The 21,630-nt window shown below is 33.8% G+C and overlaps 1 protein-coding gene across 1 annotated transcript in view; it reads right to left on the reverse strand.

The window, feature by feature from the left end:
- LOC148955560 (prothrombin-like) overlaps positions 1 to 21,630 on the reverse strand; it is an 89,162-nt gene that overhangs the window by 57,197 nt on the left and 10,335 nt on the right. The window contains exon 2 of the mRNA XM_089102807.1: positions 21,297 to 21,490. Within this exon, the coding sequence (XP_088958933.1) occupies positions 21,297 to 21,490 (194 nt within the window). The remainder of the gene's footprint in view (positions 1 to 21,296; positions 21,491 to 21,630) is intronic.

Consider the following 21,630-nt stretch of genomic DNA (forward strand, 5'->3'; position numbering starts at 1 on the left):
TCGGAACGTGCCAGAATCATCAAAAAATTACGCAGGATAGGAGAAAAGTTCACATTTAAGTTTAGATTCGTCGTCCATATTCAGTCTTTTGGATATAGTTAGAAGACGCTGAAACAGCATTGAAGGGTCTAAACGGCGGATTTCTCTCCCATTGTTTTATTTGGCCGTCATAAGCACTGCCTTATCCTTACGTTTGAACGAACTTTCTTTCAGAGATTTCCCTACCTCTCCGTCAAGAATCCACTGAATTCCGCTGATTTGTCGGTGTACACGTTTTCTGCAGCAGTCATGCCAGTAGCAAGACTTCGAAGCGATAGTGGATCAAACTCGAAAGGAGACGACTGCTCCACAAAGTCAACAACTATTTGTGTGTCTTTGTAGATCACCCTCGAAAGGAGACGACTGCTCGACCAAGTCAATAACTATTTGTGTGTCTTTGACTCTTTTTGTTTGTTGCTTGTATGATGAAAACACCCGTCAGTTCTTGCATCAAAAGATTAACGTGAGCACAGACGGGACGTCCCATTACCCACTGAAATCTCTGTATTTTTGTCATTCCTCTACTTCTAGTCAATCCGATTGCCGTTTTCAGACTTCTCATCAGTTCTTGTTTTATAGCCAAATATGTAGATAAATCGACCCAAAATATCTCCGATCTTCTCACAACGTGTAAGTCTTTTTCGAAAGACTGGAAAAGTGTTGGGCTTGTATGTTTAAGTCTTTTTATCTGCTGTAGGTACAGCCTCACCGACTTTGTGTATTTGTTTTGACACGCTGCTGCGAGATAAGGGAGCATTTCTGAAACTGTTTGCAAAGGATGTTTCCAAACACCAATGTTCAAGTTGCCAGAACAAACTTGGAATTCTTCCTTGAGACATGAAGGCTATATGAAACTCTTACTAATTTTTGTAGAACTTTTCAACAAATGGTGTCTGAGTAATTGAGAGTGTCTGGCTCGACCCAATGTCCAGTTAAACCCCGGCCTCCCCTGTGTAAAACTGAGTTTCATGTGCATTAGAAGCTGATCACTTTAGAGTATGAATAACACTAATCTCGCCAGATGCTTTTAAAAGCTTCACAAGACATTCTTGTCATACCGTACGTATAATTGTAAAATTGTGGTTATCTCCCGTACATCTCAATCGTTAGTAGAAGTGACCCTAAAGCCCCCACGAGAACACCCTGCTGCCACCTACAACTTTTTTTAACACCATATATGAGCACGAGAACCACGTGGTGTATGTTTTTTGTCAATTATAATTAAAAAAAAGGAATTTTGTCATAGTTAAGTATGTTTTGTTGTATGGTTATGTGTTTGGTTCGATGTATTTGATGTTTTTAATTGATTTTTAATTTTTTTTGTCAGTGATAATAAAAAAACAGTAACTTTGTCACATTTATGGATGTCAACAGCAATCCATGTCTGTTTTATGGTTTTCTCAGTGAGAATGAAAAAAACAGGAACTTTCTCACTTGGAAAACCATAAACCACGTGGTCCTGTCGCGAGTAGCACCTGTGAACTTGATTTACATAATCGCTAGGGGAAATTATTGATTCACGAAGGGGAGAATTAAGAAACATTAAGGTTTCTTTAATCTTAGGTCTGAGGGATAAACGTTCTTTAGGTCAGAGAGAAAAATTAATATTCTATTTTTAAATAGGGCTTCATTGATCTTTAGTGTCAGGAATTATAATTGACATCACTTGTTATCTTCGAATTATGCGGGAGTCTAAAGAGATATAAATTCTATTTTTAAATACGGCTTCACGGAGCTTTAAGTCGGAGAGATAAATTGATATTCTAACGAAACCCTAATAGTTTAGCTAGGAAAATTTATGAGATGAAGAGATTAACGTAGGAAAGGGTTTCCTAGAAATTTGAAATGCGTTAGCGCAGAGATGCCAAACAAAAGGAACACGCTGAAATTACGCTTCGGGATTATTTGGGCGAAACCGTTTTATCCATTTTATGGGATTATTTCGGCGAAACAGTTAGAGACATTTTGAAAGAAGATTTTAGGAAAGGTTTTAGAAGAGAATTTGAGGGTGAAACTCTGTGGTCGTTATAATACACAAGTTCCAATTGAACAGTGTTGTGAGGTCCTCTACCCCAACCCCAAAGGGTTGCGCTGCCCCCCCCCAACCCCGAAGGAAGCCCCCGGTACTCAAAGGCCCCCCAAACTCCCATAGAGCCCCAGCCCCCCAAACGCCCTCCTCAGACCCTCAAAGGCCCTCCTCTGGTCCTCAAAGGGCCCCTCCGGACCCCCAAAGGGCACCCCGGACCCCAAAGGCCCTCCCCCGGTCCTCAAAGGTCCCCCGGGCTCCCAAAGAGCCACTGGCGCCCCCAAAGGCCCACCCAGACCCCCAAAGGCCATCCCCGGGCCCCCCAAAGGCCCATAGAGCTCCCAAAAGACCAACGGGGTTCCAAAGGCCATCCACCGGTCCCCAAATGGCCCCCCGGCTCCCCACGGGCCCCCCCGGCCCCCAAAGGCCCCCCCGGCCCCCAAAGGGCCAACCGGATCCCAAAGGACCAATCGGTCCTCAAGTGTCCCCCAAACTCCCAAAGACCCCCCCTGTGCCCCCAAGGCCCTCCTCCGGTCCCCAAAGGTCCCCCGGGCCAGAGAAGCGCCGCCGGGAAGCCCCGTGGGCCGGGAAGCACCACCGGATTGCCCGCAAGGAGCCAACATGGGGCACAACAGCGCCGCGGGGGATGTGCCACAGGTGGACACTGCATATAAGTACTACAGGATGCGCCAGGGGGGTGTAACGCAAAAAAAAAGCAAATTAGACATTCAACATGTCTACCGATGCTTCCCCCCACTCACTCCGCCGCCCCCCAACGACCCGCCCCTGGTCCTCAAAGGTCCGCCGGGCTCCCAAAGGGCCCACCGTCCCCCCAAGGGTCCCCCACCACCCGCCCGGGCGCCCCCCCAAAGTGTCCCCTCTTCATTTTTTTTAATACTTTTTATGGCTTTATTATATCTTTTTCTTAACAAGTTCCACTCATAATGTCATTCCTAAACCCATTTTACAACCTCAAAGAGTCCCCTCCCCAATTCATAAATACTTTCTTGAATTTCTTAACATGGTATTTTTCTAACTTTTTTACGTATCTTAAAATGACATGAAATATGCTTACGGCTCTACCAATCGTACTCTGTGCTTGTTCATGGACACGACGCGACTTTTCCACTGGTACTCTATGGCAGGTTATCGACACTACCGAGTTTATTGCATGCATTAAATCAGTATTTTTTACGCAGTGGAAGGATCAACACGCAATTCATATCTGTAAAAAGTGAAGATGAATTATTCGACGAAAGTATGTGCACATGAAAAAATCATTGTCGTGTTGAACGCTGACATGGAGAAATACCTGAACTATGAAACGAGTGCAAGCGGTAACACTATCGAAAATGTATACATGCGTTGTCATGACATCGAGAATTTAGATTTCTTTGGACTATCGAAATCATTCAAAATTGCTCATAGTGGATATTCGAGAGTGAGAGCACCAGAGATGATAGTGCTAAAGGAGAATGCCAACCTAAAAATAATTTTCGATGATCGGGGACAACTTCTAGCTATAGGTTCTGATAGCACGATACTTATTGATATATCCTTTTCCCATCGTTCTGGTATTACCATTCAAATGAAAGCAATGAAGAAAGGAAAGGCCTACTGCTGCATTAGTGTAATAAATCATATCATGTCTACCTGCCAGAACTGCTATCTATGCAAAAATAATGTGAGAATAGACAGTGAAATCGCGGGCAGAATAAAAAGGACATTAGCAGACAATATCATCAATGAATATAAAGATGAATTGACGGAAAGTGAAGCGCAAGTGTACTAATAATGTATAATAATGTATTTAACATATTTTTATATCAATATTCTACATGTCCTTATTTCATTAAAAATGTCTTATGCATTATTTTATTAAGTGTTCACTATTTTTAGGGTATGCTAGAACGTCAAACGTTCAGAATATCTATTAAAAAGGTCAGAGATGCAAGAAAAAGAATTTTAGAGATAATGATACTACTATCAGGCTCAATGTTTCATAGAAGATAGAAAAGTTCAAGATCTCTTCTTAATTTTACCAAAGAACACAAGTCAATTCTAATTACACCAGAGAAAAAAAAAATCTTTCACTTAATTTATTTATTTCAAAAAGACATAAAGAATTTACAGTTCACTTCAAATTTTTTCCGTACAAAATAGAAAAAGTTATGCTATGATAGTGATTATTTTACATGGATATAAAAAGTTTTACTTTAATTCTAAATTATCTTAAATTCAATTCCACCCTTTCTCAAAGATTCAAATTTTAAGCTCAATTCCAAAAATTGTCACCGTGACAAGAAAAGTCACAAGACATAAAAAATTTAAAGTTCAATTCTAAATTTTTCGTTAGAATAGATAAAAAGCTATACTATGAGTTTGATTATTTTCTATGAAGATAAAAAATTTCACTTTCATTCTAAATTTTCTTAAATTATGTTCTGATCAGTCTCAAAGAGATGACAAAATTTAAAGTTCTAGTCCATATATTTCCCTGGAAGAAGAAAGATTGCACTTCGATTCTGTATTTTCTCAATGAAAATTAAATAGGTTATTGATCAATTCTATTTCCCAAAAATAATATAAAATTTATCACTTCATTTCAGATTTTTTTCTCAAAGATATGAAGATATTTAGAATAGTGTTTCAAATTTTACTTATAAGATAGAAAATATAAAGTTCTAATCTGAATTTTAGCCAAGAACACTATTCAGTACTATTTACTACAGATGAAATAAAAAGATTCCACTTCAGTTTTAAGTTTACCAAGACATTAAAAAATTTAAAGTTCAGTTCTCAATTTTTTCCTAGAAGATAGGAATAGTTAAACTTGGTTTTTGATTGTTTTCTATGAAGATACAAAGATTCACTTTAATTCTAAATTTTCTTAAATTAAGTTCTGACCTTTCTCAAAGAGATGAAAAAATTTAAAGTTCTGTGAAATATATTGTCTAGGAAGAATAAAAGTTCAACTTCGATTCTGAATTTTTTCAATGAAAATTAAATAAGTTATTGATCAATTTTATTTCCCCAAAATAATATAAAAATTTACCAATTCACTTCAGATTATTCCCGAAGAGATGAAAAATTTTTAATAATATTCCAAATTTTTCATAGAAGATAGAAAAGTTCAAGTTCTCTTCTGAATTTTAAAAACAAACACAATTCAATTCTAATTTCTCCAGAGAAGATAAAAAGCTTCCATTACAGTTTTAAGTTCACCAAGACATAAAAAATGTAAAGTTCTGTTCTAAATTTTTCTGTAGAAAATAGGAAAAGTTATACTATGTTAGTGATTATTTTCCGTGAAGATAAAAAGTTTAAATTTAATTCTAAATTGTCTTAAATTCAGTTCCGACTTTTCACATAGAGATGAAAAAAATTTAAAGTTATAATCCAAATTTGTAATAGAAGATTGGACAAGTTATACCTTGATCGTGAATATTAAAGTTATCTTCTGAATTTTATCAAAAAACACACTTCAATTCTAATTTATCCAGAGAAAACAAAAATCTTACACTTCACTTAATTATTTCACAAAGACATAAAGAAATTTAAAGTTCAATTCAAATTTTTGATGGATGATGGAAAGAGTAATACCATGCTTGTGAATATTTTCACAGACTATAAAAGGTTATAGTTCAAATTGAAGTTTTTTAAACGAAGTCAATGACAGTTCAAGTTTTATTTTGAATTTTCTCAATGAAAAAGAAATTAATCATTGATCATATCTTTTTTTTTCCAAATAATATAAAAATTTTCCACTTTAGTTCAGATCTGTCTCGAAGAGATGAAAAATTTAAATACTGTTCTAACTTTTTCACAGAAGATAAAAAAGTTCAAGTTCTCGTCAGACTTTTAGCAAAGAACACACTTCAATTCTAATTTCTCCATAGAAAATAAAAATCTTCCACTTCAGTTCTTTATTTCAAATAGACATAAAGAAATTTAAAGTTCAATTCTAATTTTTCGGTGGAAGATAGAAAAAGTAATAGCATACTTGTGAATATTTTCCTGGAAGATAAAAAGTTCTATTTCAATTTAAAATTCTCTCAACGAAGTGAAGAAAATTTAAACTTCTCTTCTGAACTTTACCAAAGAACACGCTTTAATTCTAATTCCTACAGAGAAAACAAAAATTTTCCGCTTCAGTTCTTTATTTCACTTAGATAAAGAAATTGAAAGTTCAATTCTAATTTTTATATGGAAGATAGAAAAAGTAATACCATACTTGTGAATATTTTCCCTTAATATTAAATTTTCTTTAAATTATTTAAATTTTATAATATTATTTTATTAAATTTCATTTTCTCTTCGTTACTTTAAAAAATAAAAATATACGTTTCTAATTTCTACAGATAAAAAAAAACTCTTCCACTTAATTTCATTATTTCACAATGACCTACATAAATTTAAAGTTCAATTCTAATTTTTTCGGTGGGAGATAGAAAAATTAATAACATACTTCTGATTATTTTAACGGACGATAAAAAGTTCTAGTTCAATTTTACATTTTCTCAATTAAGTGAAGATAACTTCATGTTCTTTACTTAACTTTACCAAAGAACACAATTCAATTCTTATTTCTCCAGAGAAAACAAAAATCTCCCACTTCAGTTCTTTATTTCAAAAAGTCATAATGAAATTTAAACTTCAACTCTAAAATTTTCGGTGGGAGATAGAAAAATTAATACCATAGTTGTGAATATTTTCCTGGAAGATAAAAAGTTCTAGGTCAACTTAAAATATTCTCAACAAAGTGAAAAAAAGTTCAAGTTCTCTTCTGAATTTTACTAAAGAACAAAATTCATTTCTAATTTCACCAGATAAAATTAAAATATTACACGTAAGTTATTTATTTAACAAAAGACATAAAGAAATTTAAAGTTTAATTCTAAATTTTTTGGTGGAAGATTGAAAAATTAATATCATACTTGTTAATATTTTCACGTAAGATAAAAAGTTATATTTCAATTTAAAATTTTATCAAAGAAGTGAATAAGAGTTAAATTTCTTTTCTGACCTATACCAAAGAACACACTTCAATTCTAATTTCTCCAGAAAAAATAAAAATCTTCCACAACAGTTTGAAGGTCCACAATGAAATAAGGATATTTTAAGTTCTATTCTAAATTTTTAGACGGAAGATAGATGAAGTAATACAATGACAGCAATTCTTATCCATGAATATCAAAAGTTTAACTTTATTTATAATTTTTCAGAAATTCAGTTCTGATTTTTCTCAATGATATGAAAAGTTTAAATTTCATTTCTAAATTTTTATCTAGAAGACATGAAAAGTTATACTACGATTGTGATTATTTTTCAGTGAAGATAAAAAGTTTCACTTTAATTCTAATTTTCTTAAGTTCACTTTCCGATTTTTTGCAAAGAGATGAAAAATTTAAAGTTCTGTTCCAAATTTTTCATAGAAGATAGAAAAAGTTATACATTGATTTGAATATTCGACATGAAGATAAGGACCATCACTTTAATTCTGAGTTTTCTCGAAGAAGTGCAAAATGTTCAAGTTCTCTTCTGAATTTTCTTAAAGAAGTAAAAAAAGTTAGCTCAATTCTGAATTTTAACAATGAAAAGGAAAAAAAAGCTTCCACTTCATTTCTTAATTCCTCAAAGACATACAAAATTAAAAATTCTCTTCTTAATTTTACCAAATCACATAATTCAATTCTAATTTCTCCAGATAAAGTAAAAATCTTACACGTAATTTTTAAGTTAAACACGACATATAAAATTTACAGTTCAGTTCTAAGTTTTTCCATAGAATACAAGAAAAGTTAAACTCTGATTTTGATTATTTTCCAGAAGACGTAAATTTTAACTTTAATTAAGGATTTTCAGAAATTCCAGTCCAACCTGTTTCAAAGATATGAAAAAATATAAATTTATGTTACAAATGTTTGTCCGAAATAAGAAAAGTTTAATTTCGATTCTAAATTTTCTCAATGAAAATTAAATAAATAATTGATCAATTCTATTATCAAAAGATAATATAAAATTTTACAATTGAAGTAATATGTTTCTCAAAGAGATGAAAAAATTTAAAACATTGTTCAAAATTTTTCATTGAAGATAGGAAAAGGTATACTTTGATTGTGAATATTCTTCATGAAGATATGAAACTCCATTTTAATTCTGAGTTTTCTCGAAGAAGTGCAAAATGTACAAGTTCTCTTCTGAATTTTCTTAGAGAAAAGAAAAAAGTTATCTCAATTCTGAAATTTACCATCGAAAATGAAAAAGCTTCCATTTCAGTTCCTAATTTCTCAACGACATAAGAAATATAAAGTTCTATTCTAAATTTTTCCATAGAAAATAGGAATGACTATACTATGTGTGTGACTATTTACAATGAAGATTAAAAGTTTCACTTTATTTTTCATTTTTCTTAAATTCAGTTCATTCATCTAACCACCAAAAACAATAGGTTAGGTTAGGTATAAATAAATATTAATAAATAATTATAAACTGGTCTAAATTTACATTTTAGGTTAGGTACTATTATCCTGAGCGCACCTTCTAAGCTAACCTAACCTAACTTAAACACGATAATAATTTGAAATTAGGGGAAGTTAGGCTAGATTAAGTTATTGGAGGGGAAGTTAGGTTAGGTTAGGTTAGCTTCCTTACGCGCGCGTACTTTTTATGTCTTTGAGGAATTAAGAACTGAAGTGGAAGATTTTTTTTCATTTTCATTGGTAAAGTTCAGAATTGAGCTAACTTTTTTTAATTCTTTAAGAAAATTCAGAAGAGAACTTGAACATTTTTCAATTATTCGAGAAAAATCATAATCAAAGTTATTCTAATTATCTTAATTTCGAACATTAAAATCAATGTATAAATTTTTTTATATCCTATGAAAAATTTGTAACAGAGCTTAAAATTTTTCATCTTTTTGAAGAAAATCGGAAAGTGAAATTAAGAAAGGTATAATTGAAGTGAAACTTTTTATCTTCACAGAAAAATAATCACAATTGTAGTATAACTTTTCATGTGTTCTAGAGAAAAATTTAGAAATGAAATTAAATATTTTCATCTAATTTATAAAAATCAGAACTGATTTCCTGAAAGATTATAAATAAAGTTAAACTTTTGATATTAATGGATAAGAATTACGTTCATACGATTACTTCTTCTATCTTCCGTCTAAAAATTTAGAATATAACTTTGTATTTCTTTATTTTATTGGGGACCTTAAAAATGATTTGGTAGATTTTAATTTTGTGCGTAGAAATTAGAATTGAAGTGTGTTCTTTGGTAAATTTACGAAGAGATCTTGAACTTTTCTTCATTTTGTTGAAAATATTTTACTTTGAACTAGAACTTCTTATCGTCAGTTAAAGTATTCACAAGTATGATATTACTTTTTTCTATCTTCCCCCGCAAAATTTAGAATTGAACTTGAAAGTTTTTTATGTCCTTTGTGAAATAAAGAACTGAAGTGGAAGATTTTTATTTTCTCTGGTGAAATTAGAAATGAATTATGTTCTTTAGTAAAATTCAGAAGAGAACTTGGACTTTTCTTCACTTCGTTGAGAAAATTTTAAGTTGAACTAGAACTTTTTATCTTCCGGGAAAATATTCGCAAGTTTGGTATTACTTTTTCTATCTTCCACCGACAAATTAGAATTTAACTTAAAATTTTATTATGTCTTTGTGAAATAAGGAACTTGAGGGGGAGATTTTTATTTTCTCTGTATAAATTAGAATTGAAGTGTGTTCTTTTTTAAAATTATCAACTGAACATGAACTTTTCTTCATTTTATTGAGAAAATTTAAAATTTAACTAGAACATTTTATCTTCCGTGAAAATATTCACAAGTATGTTATTAATTTTTCTGTCTCACACCGAAAAATTTAGAATTGAAATTTAAATTTCTGTACTTCATTGTGAAATAATTAAATGAAGTGTGAGATTTTGGTTTTCTCTATAGAATTTAGAATTGAAATGTGTTATTTGGTAAAGTTCAAAAGAGAACATTAACTTTACTTAACTTCGTTGAAAAAATTTAATATTAAACTAGAAATTTTTATCTTCCGTGAAAATATTAACAATTATGGTATTACCTTTTCTATCTACCACCTAATAATTAGAATTGAACTTTAAAATTCTTTATGTCTTTGTGAAATAAAGAAATGAAGTGGAAGATTTTTGTTTTCTCTGGAGAAATTAGAATTGAAGAATGTTCTTTGGTAAAGTTCAAAAGAGAACTAGAAATTTCCTTAACTTAGTTGATAAAATTTTAAATTGAGCTAGAACTTTTTATATTCCTGGAAAATAATCACAATTGTTCTATTAATTTTTCTATCTTCCACAGAGAAATTAGAAGTGAACTATTAATTTCTTTATGTCTTTGTTAAATAAAGAACTGAAGTGTAAGATTTTTATTTTCTCTGTAGAAAATAGAATTGAAGTGTTTTCTTTGCTAAAAGTCAGAAGAGAACTTGAACTTTTTTATCGTCTGTGAAAAATTTTGAACAGTATTTAAATTTTTCCTCTCTTCGAGAGATATCTGAACAAAAGTGGAAAATTTTATATTATTTTGAAAAAGATAGAAAGGATCATTGATTAATTTCTTTTTAATTGAGAAAATTCAAAATAGAACTTGAACTTTTCTTTACTTCGTTGATAAAATTTCAAATTGAACTAGAACTTTTTATCTTCCGTGAAAATATTCACAAGTATGGTATTACTTTTTCCATATACCACCGACAAATTAGAATTGAACTTTAAATATCTTTATGTCTTTGTGAAATAATGAAGTGAAGTGGAAGATTTTTGTTTTCTCTGGAGAAATTAGAATTGAAGTGTGTTCTTTGGTAAAATTCAGAAGAGAACTTGAATATTCACGATCAAAGTATAACTTTTCCAATATTCTATGAAAAATTTGGAAATGAACTTTAAATTTTTTTCATCTCTCTGTGAAAAGTCGGAACTGAATTTAAGAAAATTTAGAAATAAAGTCAAGCTTTTTATCTTCATGGAAAATAATCACTAACATAGTATATCTTTTCATATTTTCAACCAACAAACTTAAAACAGAACTTTAAATTTTTTATGTCTTGGTGACCTTAAAACTGAAGTGGAAGCTTTTTATTTTCTCTGGAGAACTTGGACTTGAATTGTGTGTGTTGGTAAAATTCAGAAGAGAACTTGAACTTTTCTATCTTTTATGAAAAATTTGGAATACTATTAAAAATTTTTCATCTATTTGAGAATAATCTGAAGTGAAGTGGTAAATTTTTATATTATTTTGGGGAAATAGAATTGATCAATAGCTTATCTCATTTTCAATTAGAAAATTCAGAATCAAAGTTGAACTTTTCTTCTTCAGATACAATATATTTAACATAACTTTAAGTTTTTTCATCTCTTTGAGAAAGGTCGGAACTGAATTTAAAAAAATTTATAATTAAAGTGAAACTTTTTATTTTCATAGATAATAATCATAAACAATTTTTAACAATTCCTATCTTCTAGGGAAAAATTTAGAACTGAATTTTAAATTTTTTAATGTCTTGGTAGACTTAAAACTGAAGTGGAAGCTTTTTATTTCCTCTTTAAAAATTAGAATTGAAGTGTGCTCTGTGGTAAAATTCAGATTAGAACTTGATCTTTTCTATCTTCTAAGTAAAATTTGAAACAATATTCTAATTTTTTTCATATCTTTGAGAAAAATCTGAAATGAGGAGGTAAATCGTATATTATTTTTGGAAAATAGAATTGAAAAATAACCTATTTTATTTTCATTGAGAAAATACAGAATCGAAGTGGAATTTTTCTTCTTCTGGTGAAATATATGGAGTAGAAGTTTAAATTTTTTTGTCTCTTTGAGAATGGTCAGAACAGAATTTAAGAAAATTTAGAATGAAAGCGGATTTTTTTAATCTTCATAGAAAATAATCACAATCATAGTATAACTTTTCATATCTTCTAAGGACAAATTTAGAAGTGAACTTTAAATTTTTATGTTTAGGGACTTTTATTGTCCTGGTGACAATATTTTGAATAGAAATTTAAATTTGACTCTTTGAGAAACGTTTGAATTTAATTTCTGAAAATTTAGAATTAAATTAAAACTTTATATCTTAATGGAAAATAATCACAATCATAGCATAACTTTTCACATCTTCGACGAAAAAAATTTGAAGTGAACTTTAAATTCTTTATGTCTTTTTGAAATAAATAAGTTAAGTGAAAGATTTTTTTTTTCTCTGGTGGAATAAAGATTGAATTTTGTTCTTTGGTAAAACTTAGAAGAGATCTTAAACTTTTCTATCTTCTATGAAACATTGAGCCTGCTATTAGTATCCTTATCTCTAAAATTATTTTTCTTACATCTCTGACATTTTTAATAGATATTCAGAACGTTTGATGTTATAGCTTAGCCTAGAAATAGTGAAACCTTAACAAAATAATGCATATGACATTTTTAATGAAATAAGGACATGTAGAATATTGATATAAAAATATGTTAAATACATTATTATACATTATTAGTACACTTGCGCTTCACTTTCCATCAATTCATCTTTATATTCATTGATGATATTGTCTGCTAATGTCCTTTTTATTCTGCCTGCGATTTCACTGTCTATTCTCACATTATTTTTGCATAGATAGCAGTTCTGGCAGGTAGACATGATATGATTTATTACACTAGTGAAGCAGTAGGCCTTTCTTTTCTTCTTTGCTTTCATTTGAATAGTAATACCAGAACGATGGGAATATGATCTATCAATAGGTATCGTGCTACCAGAACCAATAGCTAGAAGTTGTCCCCGATCATCGACAATTATTTTTAAGTTGGCATTCTCCTTTAGCACTATCATCTCTGGTGCTCTAACTCTCGCAGACCCACCATGAGCAATTTTGAATGATTTCGATAGTACAAAGAAATCTAACTTCTCGCTGTCATGACAACGCATGCATACATTTCCAATAGTGTTACCGTTTGCACTCGTTTCATAACTCAGGTATTTCTCCTTGTCAGCGTTCAACACGAAAATGATTTTTTCATGTGCACATACTTTCGTCGAATAATTTATCTTCACTTTTTACAGATATGAATTGTGTGTTGATCCTTCCACTGCGTAAAAAATACTGATTTAATGCATGCAATAAAATCGGTAGTGCCGATAACCTGCCATAGAGTACCAGTGGAAAAGTCGCGTCGTGTCCATGAACAAGCACAGAGTACGATTGGTAGAGCCGTAAGCATATTTCACGTTATTTTAATATACATAAAAAATTTAAAAAAATATCGTGTTAAAAAATTAAAGAAAGTATTTATGAATTGAGGAGAGAACTCTGTGAGGTTGGAAAATGGGTTTAGGAATGACATTATGAATGGAACTTGTACATAAAAGATAGAATACCGCCATAAAAAAGAATTAAAAACAAGTGCGAGGCGACTCTTTGGGGGGCCCAGGGAGGGTGTTTGGGGGACCCTGGGGGGGCCAGGGGCCCCTGGTGGATACTGACTGAGCGTTGAATACCAGGGGAGGGCCTTTGGGGGTCTGAGAAGGGAGTTTGGGGGATAACATTTCGAAATTTTTACTTTTTAGTTTACTTTTTTTTTGCGGCGCATCCCTGCGGCGCATCCTGCGGCGCTTTTTTGCGGTGCCTCCCTGCAGTGCATCCCCCGCGGCGCTTTCCTGACCCGCGGCGCATCCTTGCGGCACATCCTGCGGCGCTTTCCTGGCCCATGGCGCATCCCGGCGGCGCTTCTCTGGCCCGGGGACCTTTGGGGACCGGGGGAGGGCCTTTGGGGCACAGGGGGGCCTTTGGGAGTCTGGGGGACACTTGAGGACCGATTGGTCCTTTGGGAGCCGGTTGGCCCTTTGGGGGCCGGGGGGGGGGCTTTGGGGGGGCGGGGGGGACAGTTGGGGGCCTGGGGGACATTTGGGGACCGGTGTAGGGCCTTTGGGACCCCGTTGGTCCTTTGGGAGTCTGGGGGACACTTGAGGACCGATTGGTCCTTTGGGAGCCGGTTGGCCCTTTGGGGGCCGGGGGAGGGCCTTTGGGGGTCCGGGGGACCGTTGGGGGCCTGGGGGACCTTTGGGGACCAGTGTAGGGCCTTTGGGACCCCGTTGGTCCTTTGGGAGCTCGATGGCCCTGTGGGGGGCCCGGGGCTGGCCTGTGGGGGGCTGGGTGGGCCTTGGGGGGTGCCGGTGGCTCTTTAGGAGCCCGGGGGACCTTTGAGGACCGGGGGAGGGCCTTCGGGGTCCGGGGTGCCCTTGGGGGGGCGCGGGGGCCATTTGCGGCCCTGTGGAGGGCCTGTGCGGGTCTGCGGAGGGGGTTTGGGGGGTTGGGGCTCTTTGGGAGCTTGGGGGACCTTTGAGTACCGGGGGCTTCCTTCGGGGTTGGGGTGGGGGATCGGAACCCTTTGGGGTTGGGGTAGAGGACCTCACAACACTGTTCAAATGGAACTTGTGTATTATAACGACCACAGAGTCTCACCCTCAAATTCTCTTCTAAAACCTTTCCTAAAATCTTCTTTCAAAATGTCTCTAACTGTTTTGCCGAAATAATCCCATAAAATGGATAAAACCGTTTCACCCAAATAATCCCTAAACGTAATTTCAGCGTGTTCCTGTTGTTTGGCAACTCTGCGCTAACGCATTTCAAATTTCTAGGAAACCCTTTCCTACGTTAATCTCTTCATCTCATAAATTGTCCTAGCTAAACTATTAGGGTTTCGTTAGAATATCAATTTATCTCTCCGACTTAAAGCTCCGTGAAGCCGTATTTAAAAATAGAATTTCTATCTCTTTAGACTCCCGCATAATTTCAAGATAACAAGTGATGTCAATTATAATTCCTGACACTAAAGATCAATGAAGCCCTATTTAAAAATAGAATATTAATTTTTCTCTCTGACCTAAAGAACGTTTATCCCTCAGACCTAAGATTAAAGAAGCCTTAATGTTTCTTAATTCTCCCCTTCGTGAATCAATAATTTCCCTAGCGATTATGTAAATCAAGTTCACATGTGCTACTCGTGACAAGACCACGTGGTTTACGTTTTTTCATGTGAAAAAATTCCTGTTTTTTCATTCTAAGTTATAAAAAAATATGCCAAAAATGAACTTCTGTTGACATCCTTAAGTTTGAAAAAGTTCCTATTTTTCAATTCTGACTGACACAGAACCTAAAAAATTAATGAAAAACATCAAATAACTTGTACAATACGTAAAACCATCCATGAAAAAAGACTTACATATGAGACAAATCCTTTTTGTTCAGTCTCATTGACAAAAAACCATAAACCAAGTGGGTCTCATGCTCATACATGATGTTAAAAAAAGTTATAGGTGGCAGCAGGGTGTTCTCGTGGGGGCTTTAGGGTCACTTCTACTCTCGTTCTAGCAGAGAAGCAGCATTTATTGACAATAAAATGTATCCTTACTTTTGATGGTTCATAGTAACCCTTACCCATCACATCATTTCAATATTTATTTATGCTCCGAATTCAACTTGGCAAAACCTATCTTGAATGTTGAATATAACTAAAAAGCTAACTAGAAGCCAAAATTGACCAGTAGGCGTTCTGCTTACTCGTTCTTTCAAACTCGAATTTCGGAAAAATGGGTCAGCTTGTTGTCGCGCATCACCGCGAAATGATCTATTGAATAATTTCTCACCAAGAGCGTTGAAGAACATTGTAGATCCGGGGGGGGGTCAAAAGAATCAAGGAGGGTCAATACACAGAAAGGAGTCCATATTCATAATCTATGTACCAGGTTTTCCTCTCGCCGACTCTTTAAAAGTGGAAGTTAACTTTTTTTTAAGTCGTTATTTTAGAATGAAAGACGAGAAAACGTCAATTTCGCCTAGACCGATTTTGGCCGATTTTTTATATGTTGTAGAGATTTTTTTTGCGGTTCAAATCATACCAAAGTCAAAACTATTGCAATTTGTTTGAGATATCCCCTAAAATTAATTTAGATTGACTGTACCACTATTCAGTTATATTTTCCAAAGTGAATTACGCGGTACACGCATTTTACTCAAAATTGCTTGATTCGGTTCCACCGTCCTCCTTGACTCAGGCACAAGTTTTACCCGTTTCTGTTGACGATGCGATGTTGTTGCATCTGTTAAGAAATTGAAATCAAGCTCTGTTGATGTTGATGGAATTAGTGTTTATCATCTTAAAATAAATTGCCCGGCTTTGTTTTTCCATTTACAGTTGCTTTTCCAAAAGCGTTTTTGTTGTTCTCTTGTTCCTGATAGTTTTTGTGTGAACTGTCACTTCCGTTCTTAAACGAGGTAAGAATCCATTGGACTGTTCTTCTTACAGGCCAATCACGGTTGCTTGTAATCTTAGTAAAAATTTTTAACATATCCTACTTCCTTTCATCAATTTTAATGCTAATTTTGGACAGAACCAGCTCGGTTTTCGGTCTGGCATTGGTTGTCAATACGCTCCCTGTGCTCTGACTTGCCTTCTTGAAGATGCTTCTGGTAAAGGGTACAGTCTTCATATTTATGCCCTTGATCTTTCTAAGGTTTTCAACAGTATTGTAGATAGTCAGGCTCTTTATTCTCTTTATGATCACGGCATTAACCTCCAAGGAGTTTTATCTCCAAGTATTTTTAAATTTTGTATTTCTAGTATCCTTGACAACATTTCTTCTATGCGTTTTGTTGGGTTAACTGATATTTCTTACCTTGCTTATCCTGATGTTCTTCTAATTAGCCGGTCTAAATTCAGACTATCGAAGATGGTTCATAAAGTTTCTTTTTCTTTTACTAAAATCGGTCTTTCGCTTAACGTCGGTAAATGTGAGTATCTTTCTTTTAATTTTTATCCCCTCCTACACATCAAAGTTTTAAAATTTTTTCATCCCTCATGGTGACTCGATGCGGTGGGTGGGTATTACACTTACCAAAAATTTAAAAACTTTTCGGGAGTGTGCTGCCCGGGATACCAAAGCAAAGATCCAGATTGGTTACTCAAAAATTGCAGCCAATCGAGGCAAATATAATCACATTGACCTTGGTAAGCTCTATTCTACTTTTTCTGATCATTCTGTTCTGTACCTTTCTGGGCTCTATCCTATTTTTAGGAATAAGGATTTTAGTGATGTTCGAGTGGCCTTTTTCTGTTTTTGTAAATATCTTCTTTATCTTCCTCTTTGGTATAGAAATTGAAAAATAATAAAAGAGTTTTACCTTCTTAATATTACTGAGAAGCTGACTGTTTTGTACGAAAGACTTTCGGAACAGCGTATAGGCGTTTGTCACCTCACCATGGGTTGATCCGTTTGTTTTATAAATTTTTATTTATTTAATGTTTATTGTTGTTTAATTGTTATTGGTGATTTATTGTTTTTTTGTTTTTTTTTCTTTATTGTACTACACTATTTATATTGTGATGTAAGTGGGTTATAAATAAATATATTTATAATAATTAACAAGACCTCTGCAAAAAGATAAATCTTACGAAAAAAAAAACATAGAAAAATTACTATTTGTCGTTTCACCAAAATATTTGATTTTATATTCTACCGTTTTTAGATTTTTTTTTTCAAAAAATCTATCGAGCCTATTGAATTATCACAGTTTGGTAAAAGGAGATTGTTAAACTTTTTTTTTTGCATATCCACTTTAAGAAACCCATTCCTACAGCGTCAGAAGAAAGTGCAATATAATGAGATGAATGAAAATTATGTGCAATGTATATTTTTTTTTGACCAGCCTAAGCAGCCTACTGGCTGATTGCAAGATCAGGAACTCACTCGACAGAAACCTTCTTTTCGTCTATTCACCTTTTAAAAACCCATTTTGAGTGCGACAGAATAACGTAACCCGTGACGTGGAAAATAGTGTTTTAAGGCAATCTTCAAAATTAGTGAGGTTTACATAAACTCAGGGGATAAATAGAGTCTCTTTGGAAAAGCCTTTTCGAAGGGATTCCGCCAATCTTGGTTGTAGCTTCAGAAGCAGCCTAGTTAAAAACAAACACTCGCCCATACTTACAGAAAATTTTGAAACTCACCTTGAAAAAAATTTCAAGTTAGGAAGAATCACAATTTGAACATGAATCAGAAATGGTAATTGTCATTTTGAATGATTCTAATAGTGAAAGCTTTTTGAGAAAATAAAATAATAGGAATTTTGATAAATAGCCTAAAAAACTGTCGAACATGATATCGGAATGAAAACAAAACTGCACCAATGGAATCACAGTAGCCAAAAACCCCAATATAGGAGACTTACATATGAACACAAAATCACCAATCCAACGGATAACTAATCAAGTCCTATAATGATCTTTCTAGTCCACTCCCGGATCTTGGTAGCATCTGATGTGGAAAACTATTTTGGGATGTCGTCTGCTGGATAGATAATGCTAGAAGGCTGGTCAGATCCTCTTTGGATTGATCTTATTATGAAAACTACATGCAAAGTCTGTCGAAAGACAGGAATACAAATAAAAAAATGATATAGCGTATACTCTTTTTTGAGAAACAGAGAATAAGTATTCCCTCTCGACAATACTCCCGACAATACAAAACTCGAAGTCAACTTCCTTCCACAATAAAACATCTCCTAATTGTTTCAACTCGAGTCTGTGGAGATGAGACAAAACAGGGGATCACTAGATAAAGTAGAGCTTTTGAAATACTTGCTTACGAAGCAAAAAGACCCCTGGTCTCTTTAATCGAATCCTACATCCATTTGTAGGCGTAAAGCGTCAATAATATTGAGTTTTTGCTCTACTAATGCCAGTTCTGGTAAAAACAGAGAATAAATTCTAAATATTTTAACCTTTTGCAAACGACGAATAAAAGTAGATATCGAATCCAAGATCCTGCAATTAAGAGTCTTATGAAAAGGTTCGTGGGAACGAACTGTAAGTAAGGAGCGACCCAGTTCAATAGTAACCGAAACCCTAAAAACGAAATTTTTATATCAATGAACAATAAAAAAATATTTTTTAATTTATTCTACCTGCTCAATGTCAGTCTTTCTTTTTTGTTGATGAAATACTGTCTATAATTGCCTCACAGATATAAGAACAGATATACCCTTTTTTTTACCATAGCCTTCAATCAACATTACAAACTAGAGTTTTCTATTATTAAATCGCAACTTGCAACATTGAAAGGAATCTAGTTAACCTTACTAAAAACAACACCTTTTCATTATTTTCGTTCAGAAAATGAAAATAATTATATTTTCGGAAACCGATAATATATTTATAATTACCATTTAGGTGTCTGTCGGTATTTTTTTTTTTTTTTTTTTTTTTTTTTTTTTGTAAAGTACAAGTATCCAGTTGAATGTTAAAAGTGACAGTTCGGAGGAACAGTAGTTTTAAGCTGGATACAATCCCTCTTTTGCTCGAGAACCTTTACCTGCTCAAAAGTCACAATGGGATTGTTTGACTATCAATTAAATCCTCTCTAATAGCTGTTTTTTTGCTGTGTCCCTTTTTGTGGCACAATTAGTGGCAAATCGAGAGAAAGGCAATCACCTCTTTGGCTTAGTCACGGCATACTTTTAGGAAATCGGTGCTTAAATTTACCCGAATCTAAATAATATAGCCCACCTCGCTTCGGTTTTTCTCGTTTTAAGTCTAAATATCTTGTGTTAGCAAAATAGTTTTTTTTTTATTTAATTTCTGCTCGTTCTAGATTTATTATGAACGGTTCTTCTCCGGTATACGAGAGCTAGCCCTTAAGTTTCAAATCTTTCAATGCTAAAATGTCATTTTTGATTTACTGGGAAAGAAAATAATCTCAAAGGGTTGTTTTGATTTTTGCGTTGGGAAAAACAATATGAATAACTATTATAAAAATGCCAGTAAAAGGAATTTTCCCATCTTACGCTACAAACTAAATGTCATCATCTAGTTCACCTACCTATGGAGACACTACAGAAGAAAGATTAAAGTTAAAAAAAGAAGAAGTAAATGCCCACAAGAAGAATGAGGCCGCATCCTGGAGAAACGATACTTTAGTAGGCCAGTTAAAATAGACTAGTTTGGGATCTTTTGAAAAGTGAACATAGACAATTAGAATAAACCAAGTGAAAATATTTTAAACTATTGTCTTTCGACGCTACCTAAGGCTGGATCCAGAGTTTTTCAAAAAGGTTGGGTGGGGGACTATATTATTTAGATTCGGGTAAATTTAAGCACAGATTTCCTAAAAGTATGCCGTGACTAAGCCAAAGAGGTGATTGCCTTTCTCTCGATTTGCCACTAATTGTGCCACAAAAAGGGACACAGCAAAAAAACAGCTATTAGAGAGGATTTAATTGATAGTCAAACAATCCCATTGTGACTTTCGAGCAGGTAAAGGATCTCGAGAAAAAGAGGGATTATATCCACCTAAACGAATGTGCCAAGGAGCTGAAAATCAGTTTACCTGGAATTTTGTTCGTATCAATCAATGAAAAAAAGAAAAAGATTTTAAAATTTTTACTGGCAAAACTCCCGATTAGGATGGCATTTTCACTCCTCCTGATATGACGCCGCATAGAGTCTAAGAAGACATATAATTTGTGGCAATATTTGCGGAATAATGACATGTTTTTGTTGCGAAATAATGGCATGTTTTTGTTTCGAAACTTTAATACTGTTTCAGAATTAATAAAAAAAATATAGCTTTTTTCTGGCCCTCTTTACTTCATATAATTGACTCCAAATTTTTGAAACAAGCTCAAATGTAGTGACGACAATACAATCACCACAGGATTTTGTGCCTGGGTTCTAGGGAAACTTGATCCCGAAAAATTTGTCCCTGGAAAACTTGCCCCTGGATGCCAACTCAACTCAAAGCGGGGCAATACAAAACGATCAATCGAACCTCCTTGGTAATACGGCACGTGTTTGTTTTGTCAAAACATGTTTATTTTTTTTAAAACAAGTCAAAAAGACAGCTTTTTAGGAAGATAAAAACTATTTTGGACAACGCAGTATTTCGTCATTGGATGCTAACTGCATTGTAATTTTTTTTTTCGGTATAATTTGAAAAGCTAAGAATGGTTGATCAAGAATAGTAATCATTTTTGTCTCTGAGTCATAAGGGGATAGGTTTTTGCCATTTGTGCATAATAGCATATTCTCTGACATACCCTGTATGAACTCACCCCATATCTCTCAGAAGTACACATGCCACGGTTTGAGAGTTACTATTCTATTGAGAAAAGAAACAGTGCTACAATGCTTATAATTTACATTTTACTTACAAAGACAGCAAGAACTTCCATCAATACAAGATCCATACCCTTGTCCTCCACGACCGCAATTCTTTTCACAAATGCCACTCCGTCCTCGGGTTTTACATTCTCTTCTTATCACTGAGTTAAAAAATATTTCCCTCACTGGCTTTCCAGGCAACAGTCCCAATCTAGAATTATCGTGCGGGTTTTCGTTGGGTAGCCTAGAAGATCATTGTTAATATTGTTGTTAATCAAACAAAACTTTAGGGATGATATGATGTAAGAAAAAAAATGTTATCATCGATTATCAGCTAATTTCTTGCTTATGCTCTCTTCAAGTGTAAGCAAAATATATAATAAC

Source organism: Artemia sp. Qi Xiang Cuo, chromosome 2 (assembly GCF_049724085.1).
Source record: "Artemia sp. Qi Xiang Cuo chromosome 2, ASM4972408v1, whole genome shotgun sequence".
Lineage (NCBI taxonomy): Eukaryota > Metazoa > Arthropoda > Branchiopoda > Anostraca > Artemiidae > Artemia > Artemia sp. Qi Xiang Cuo.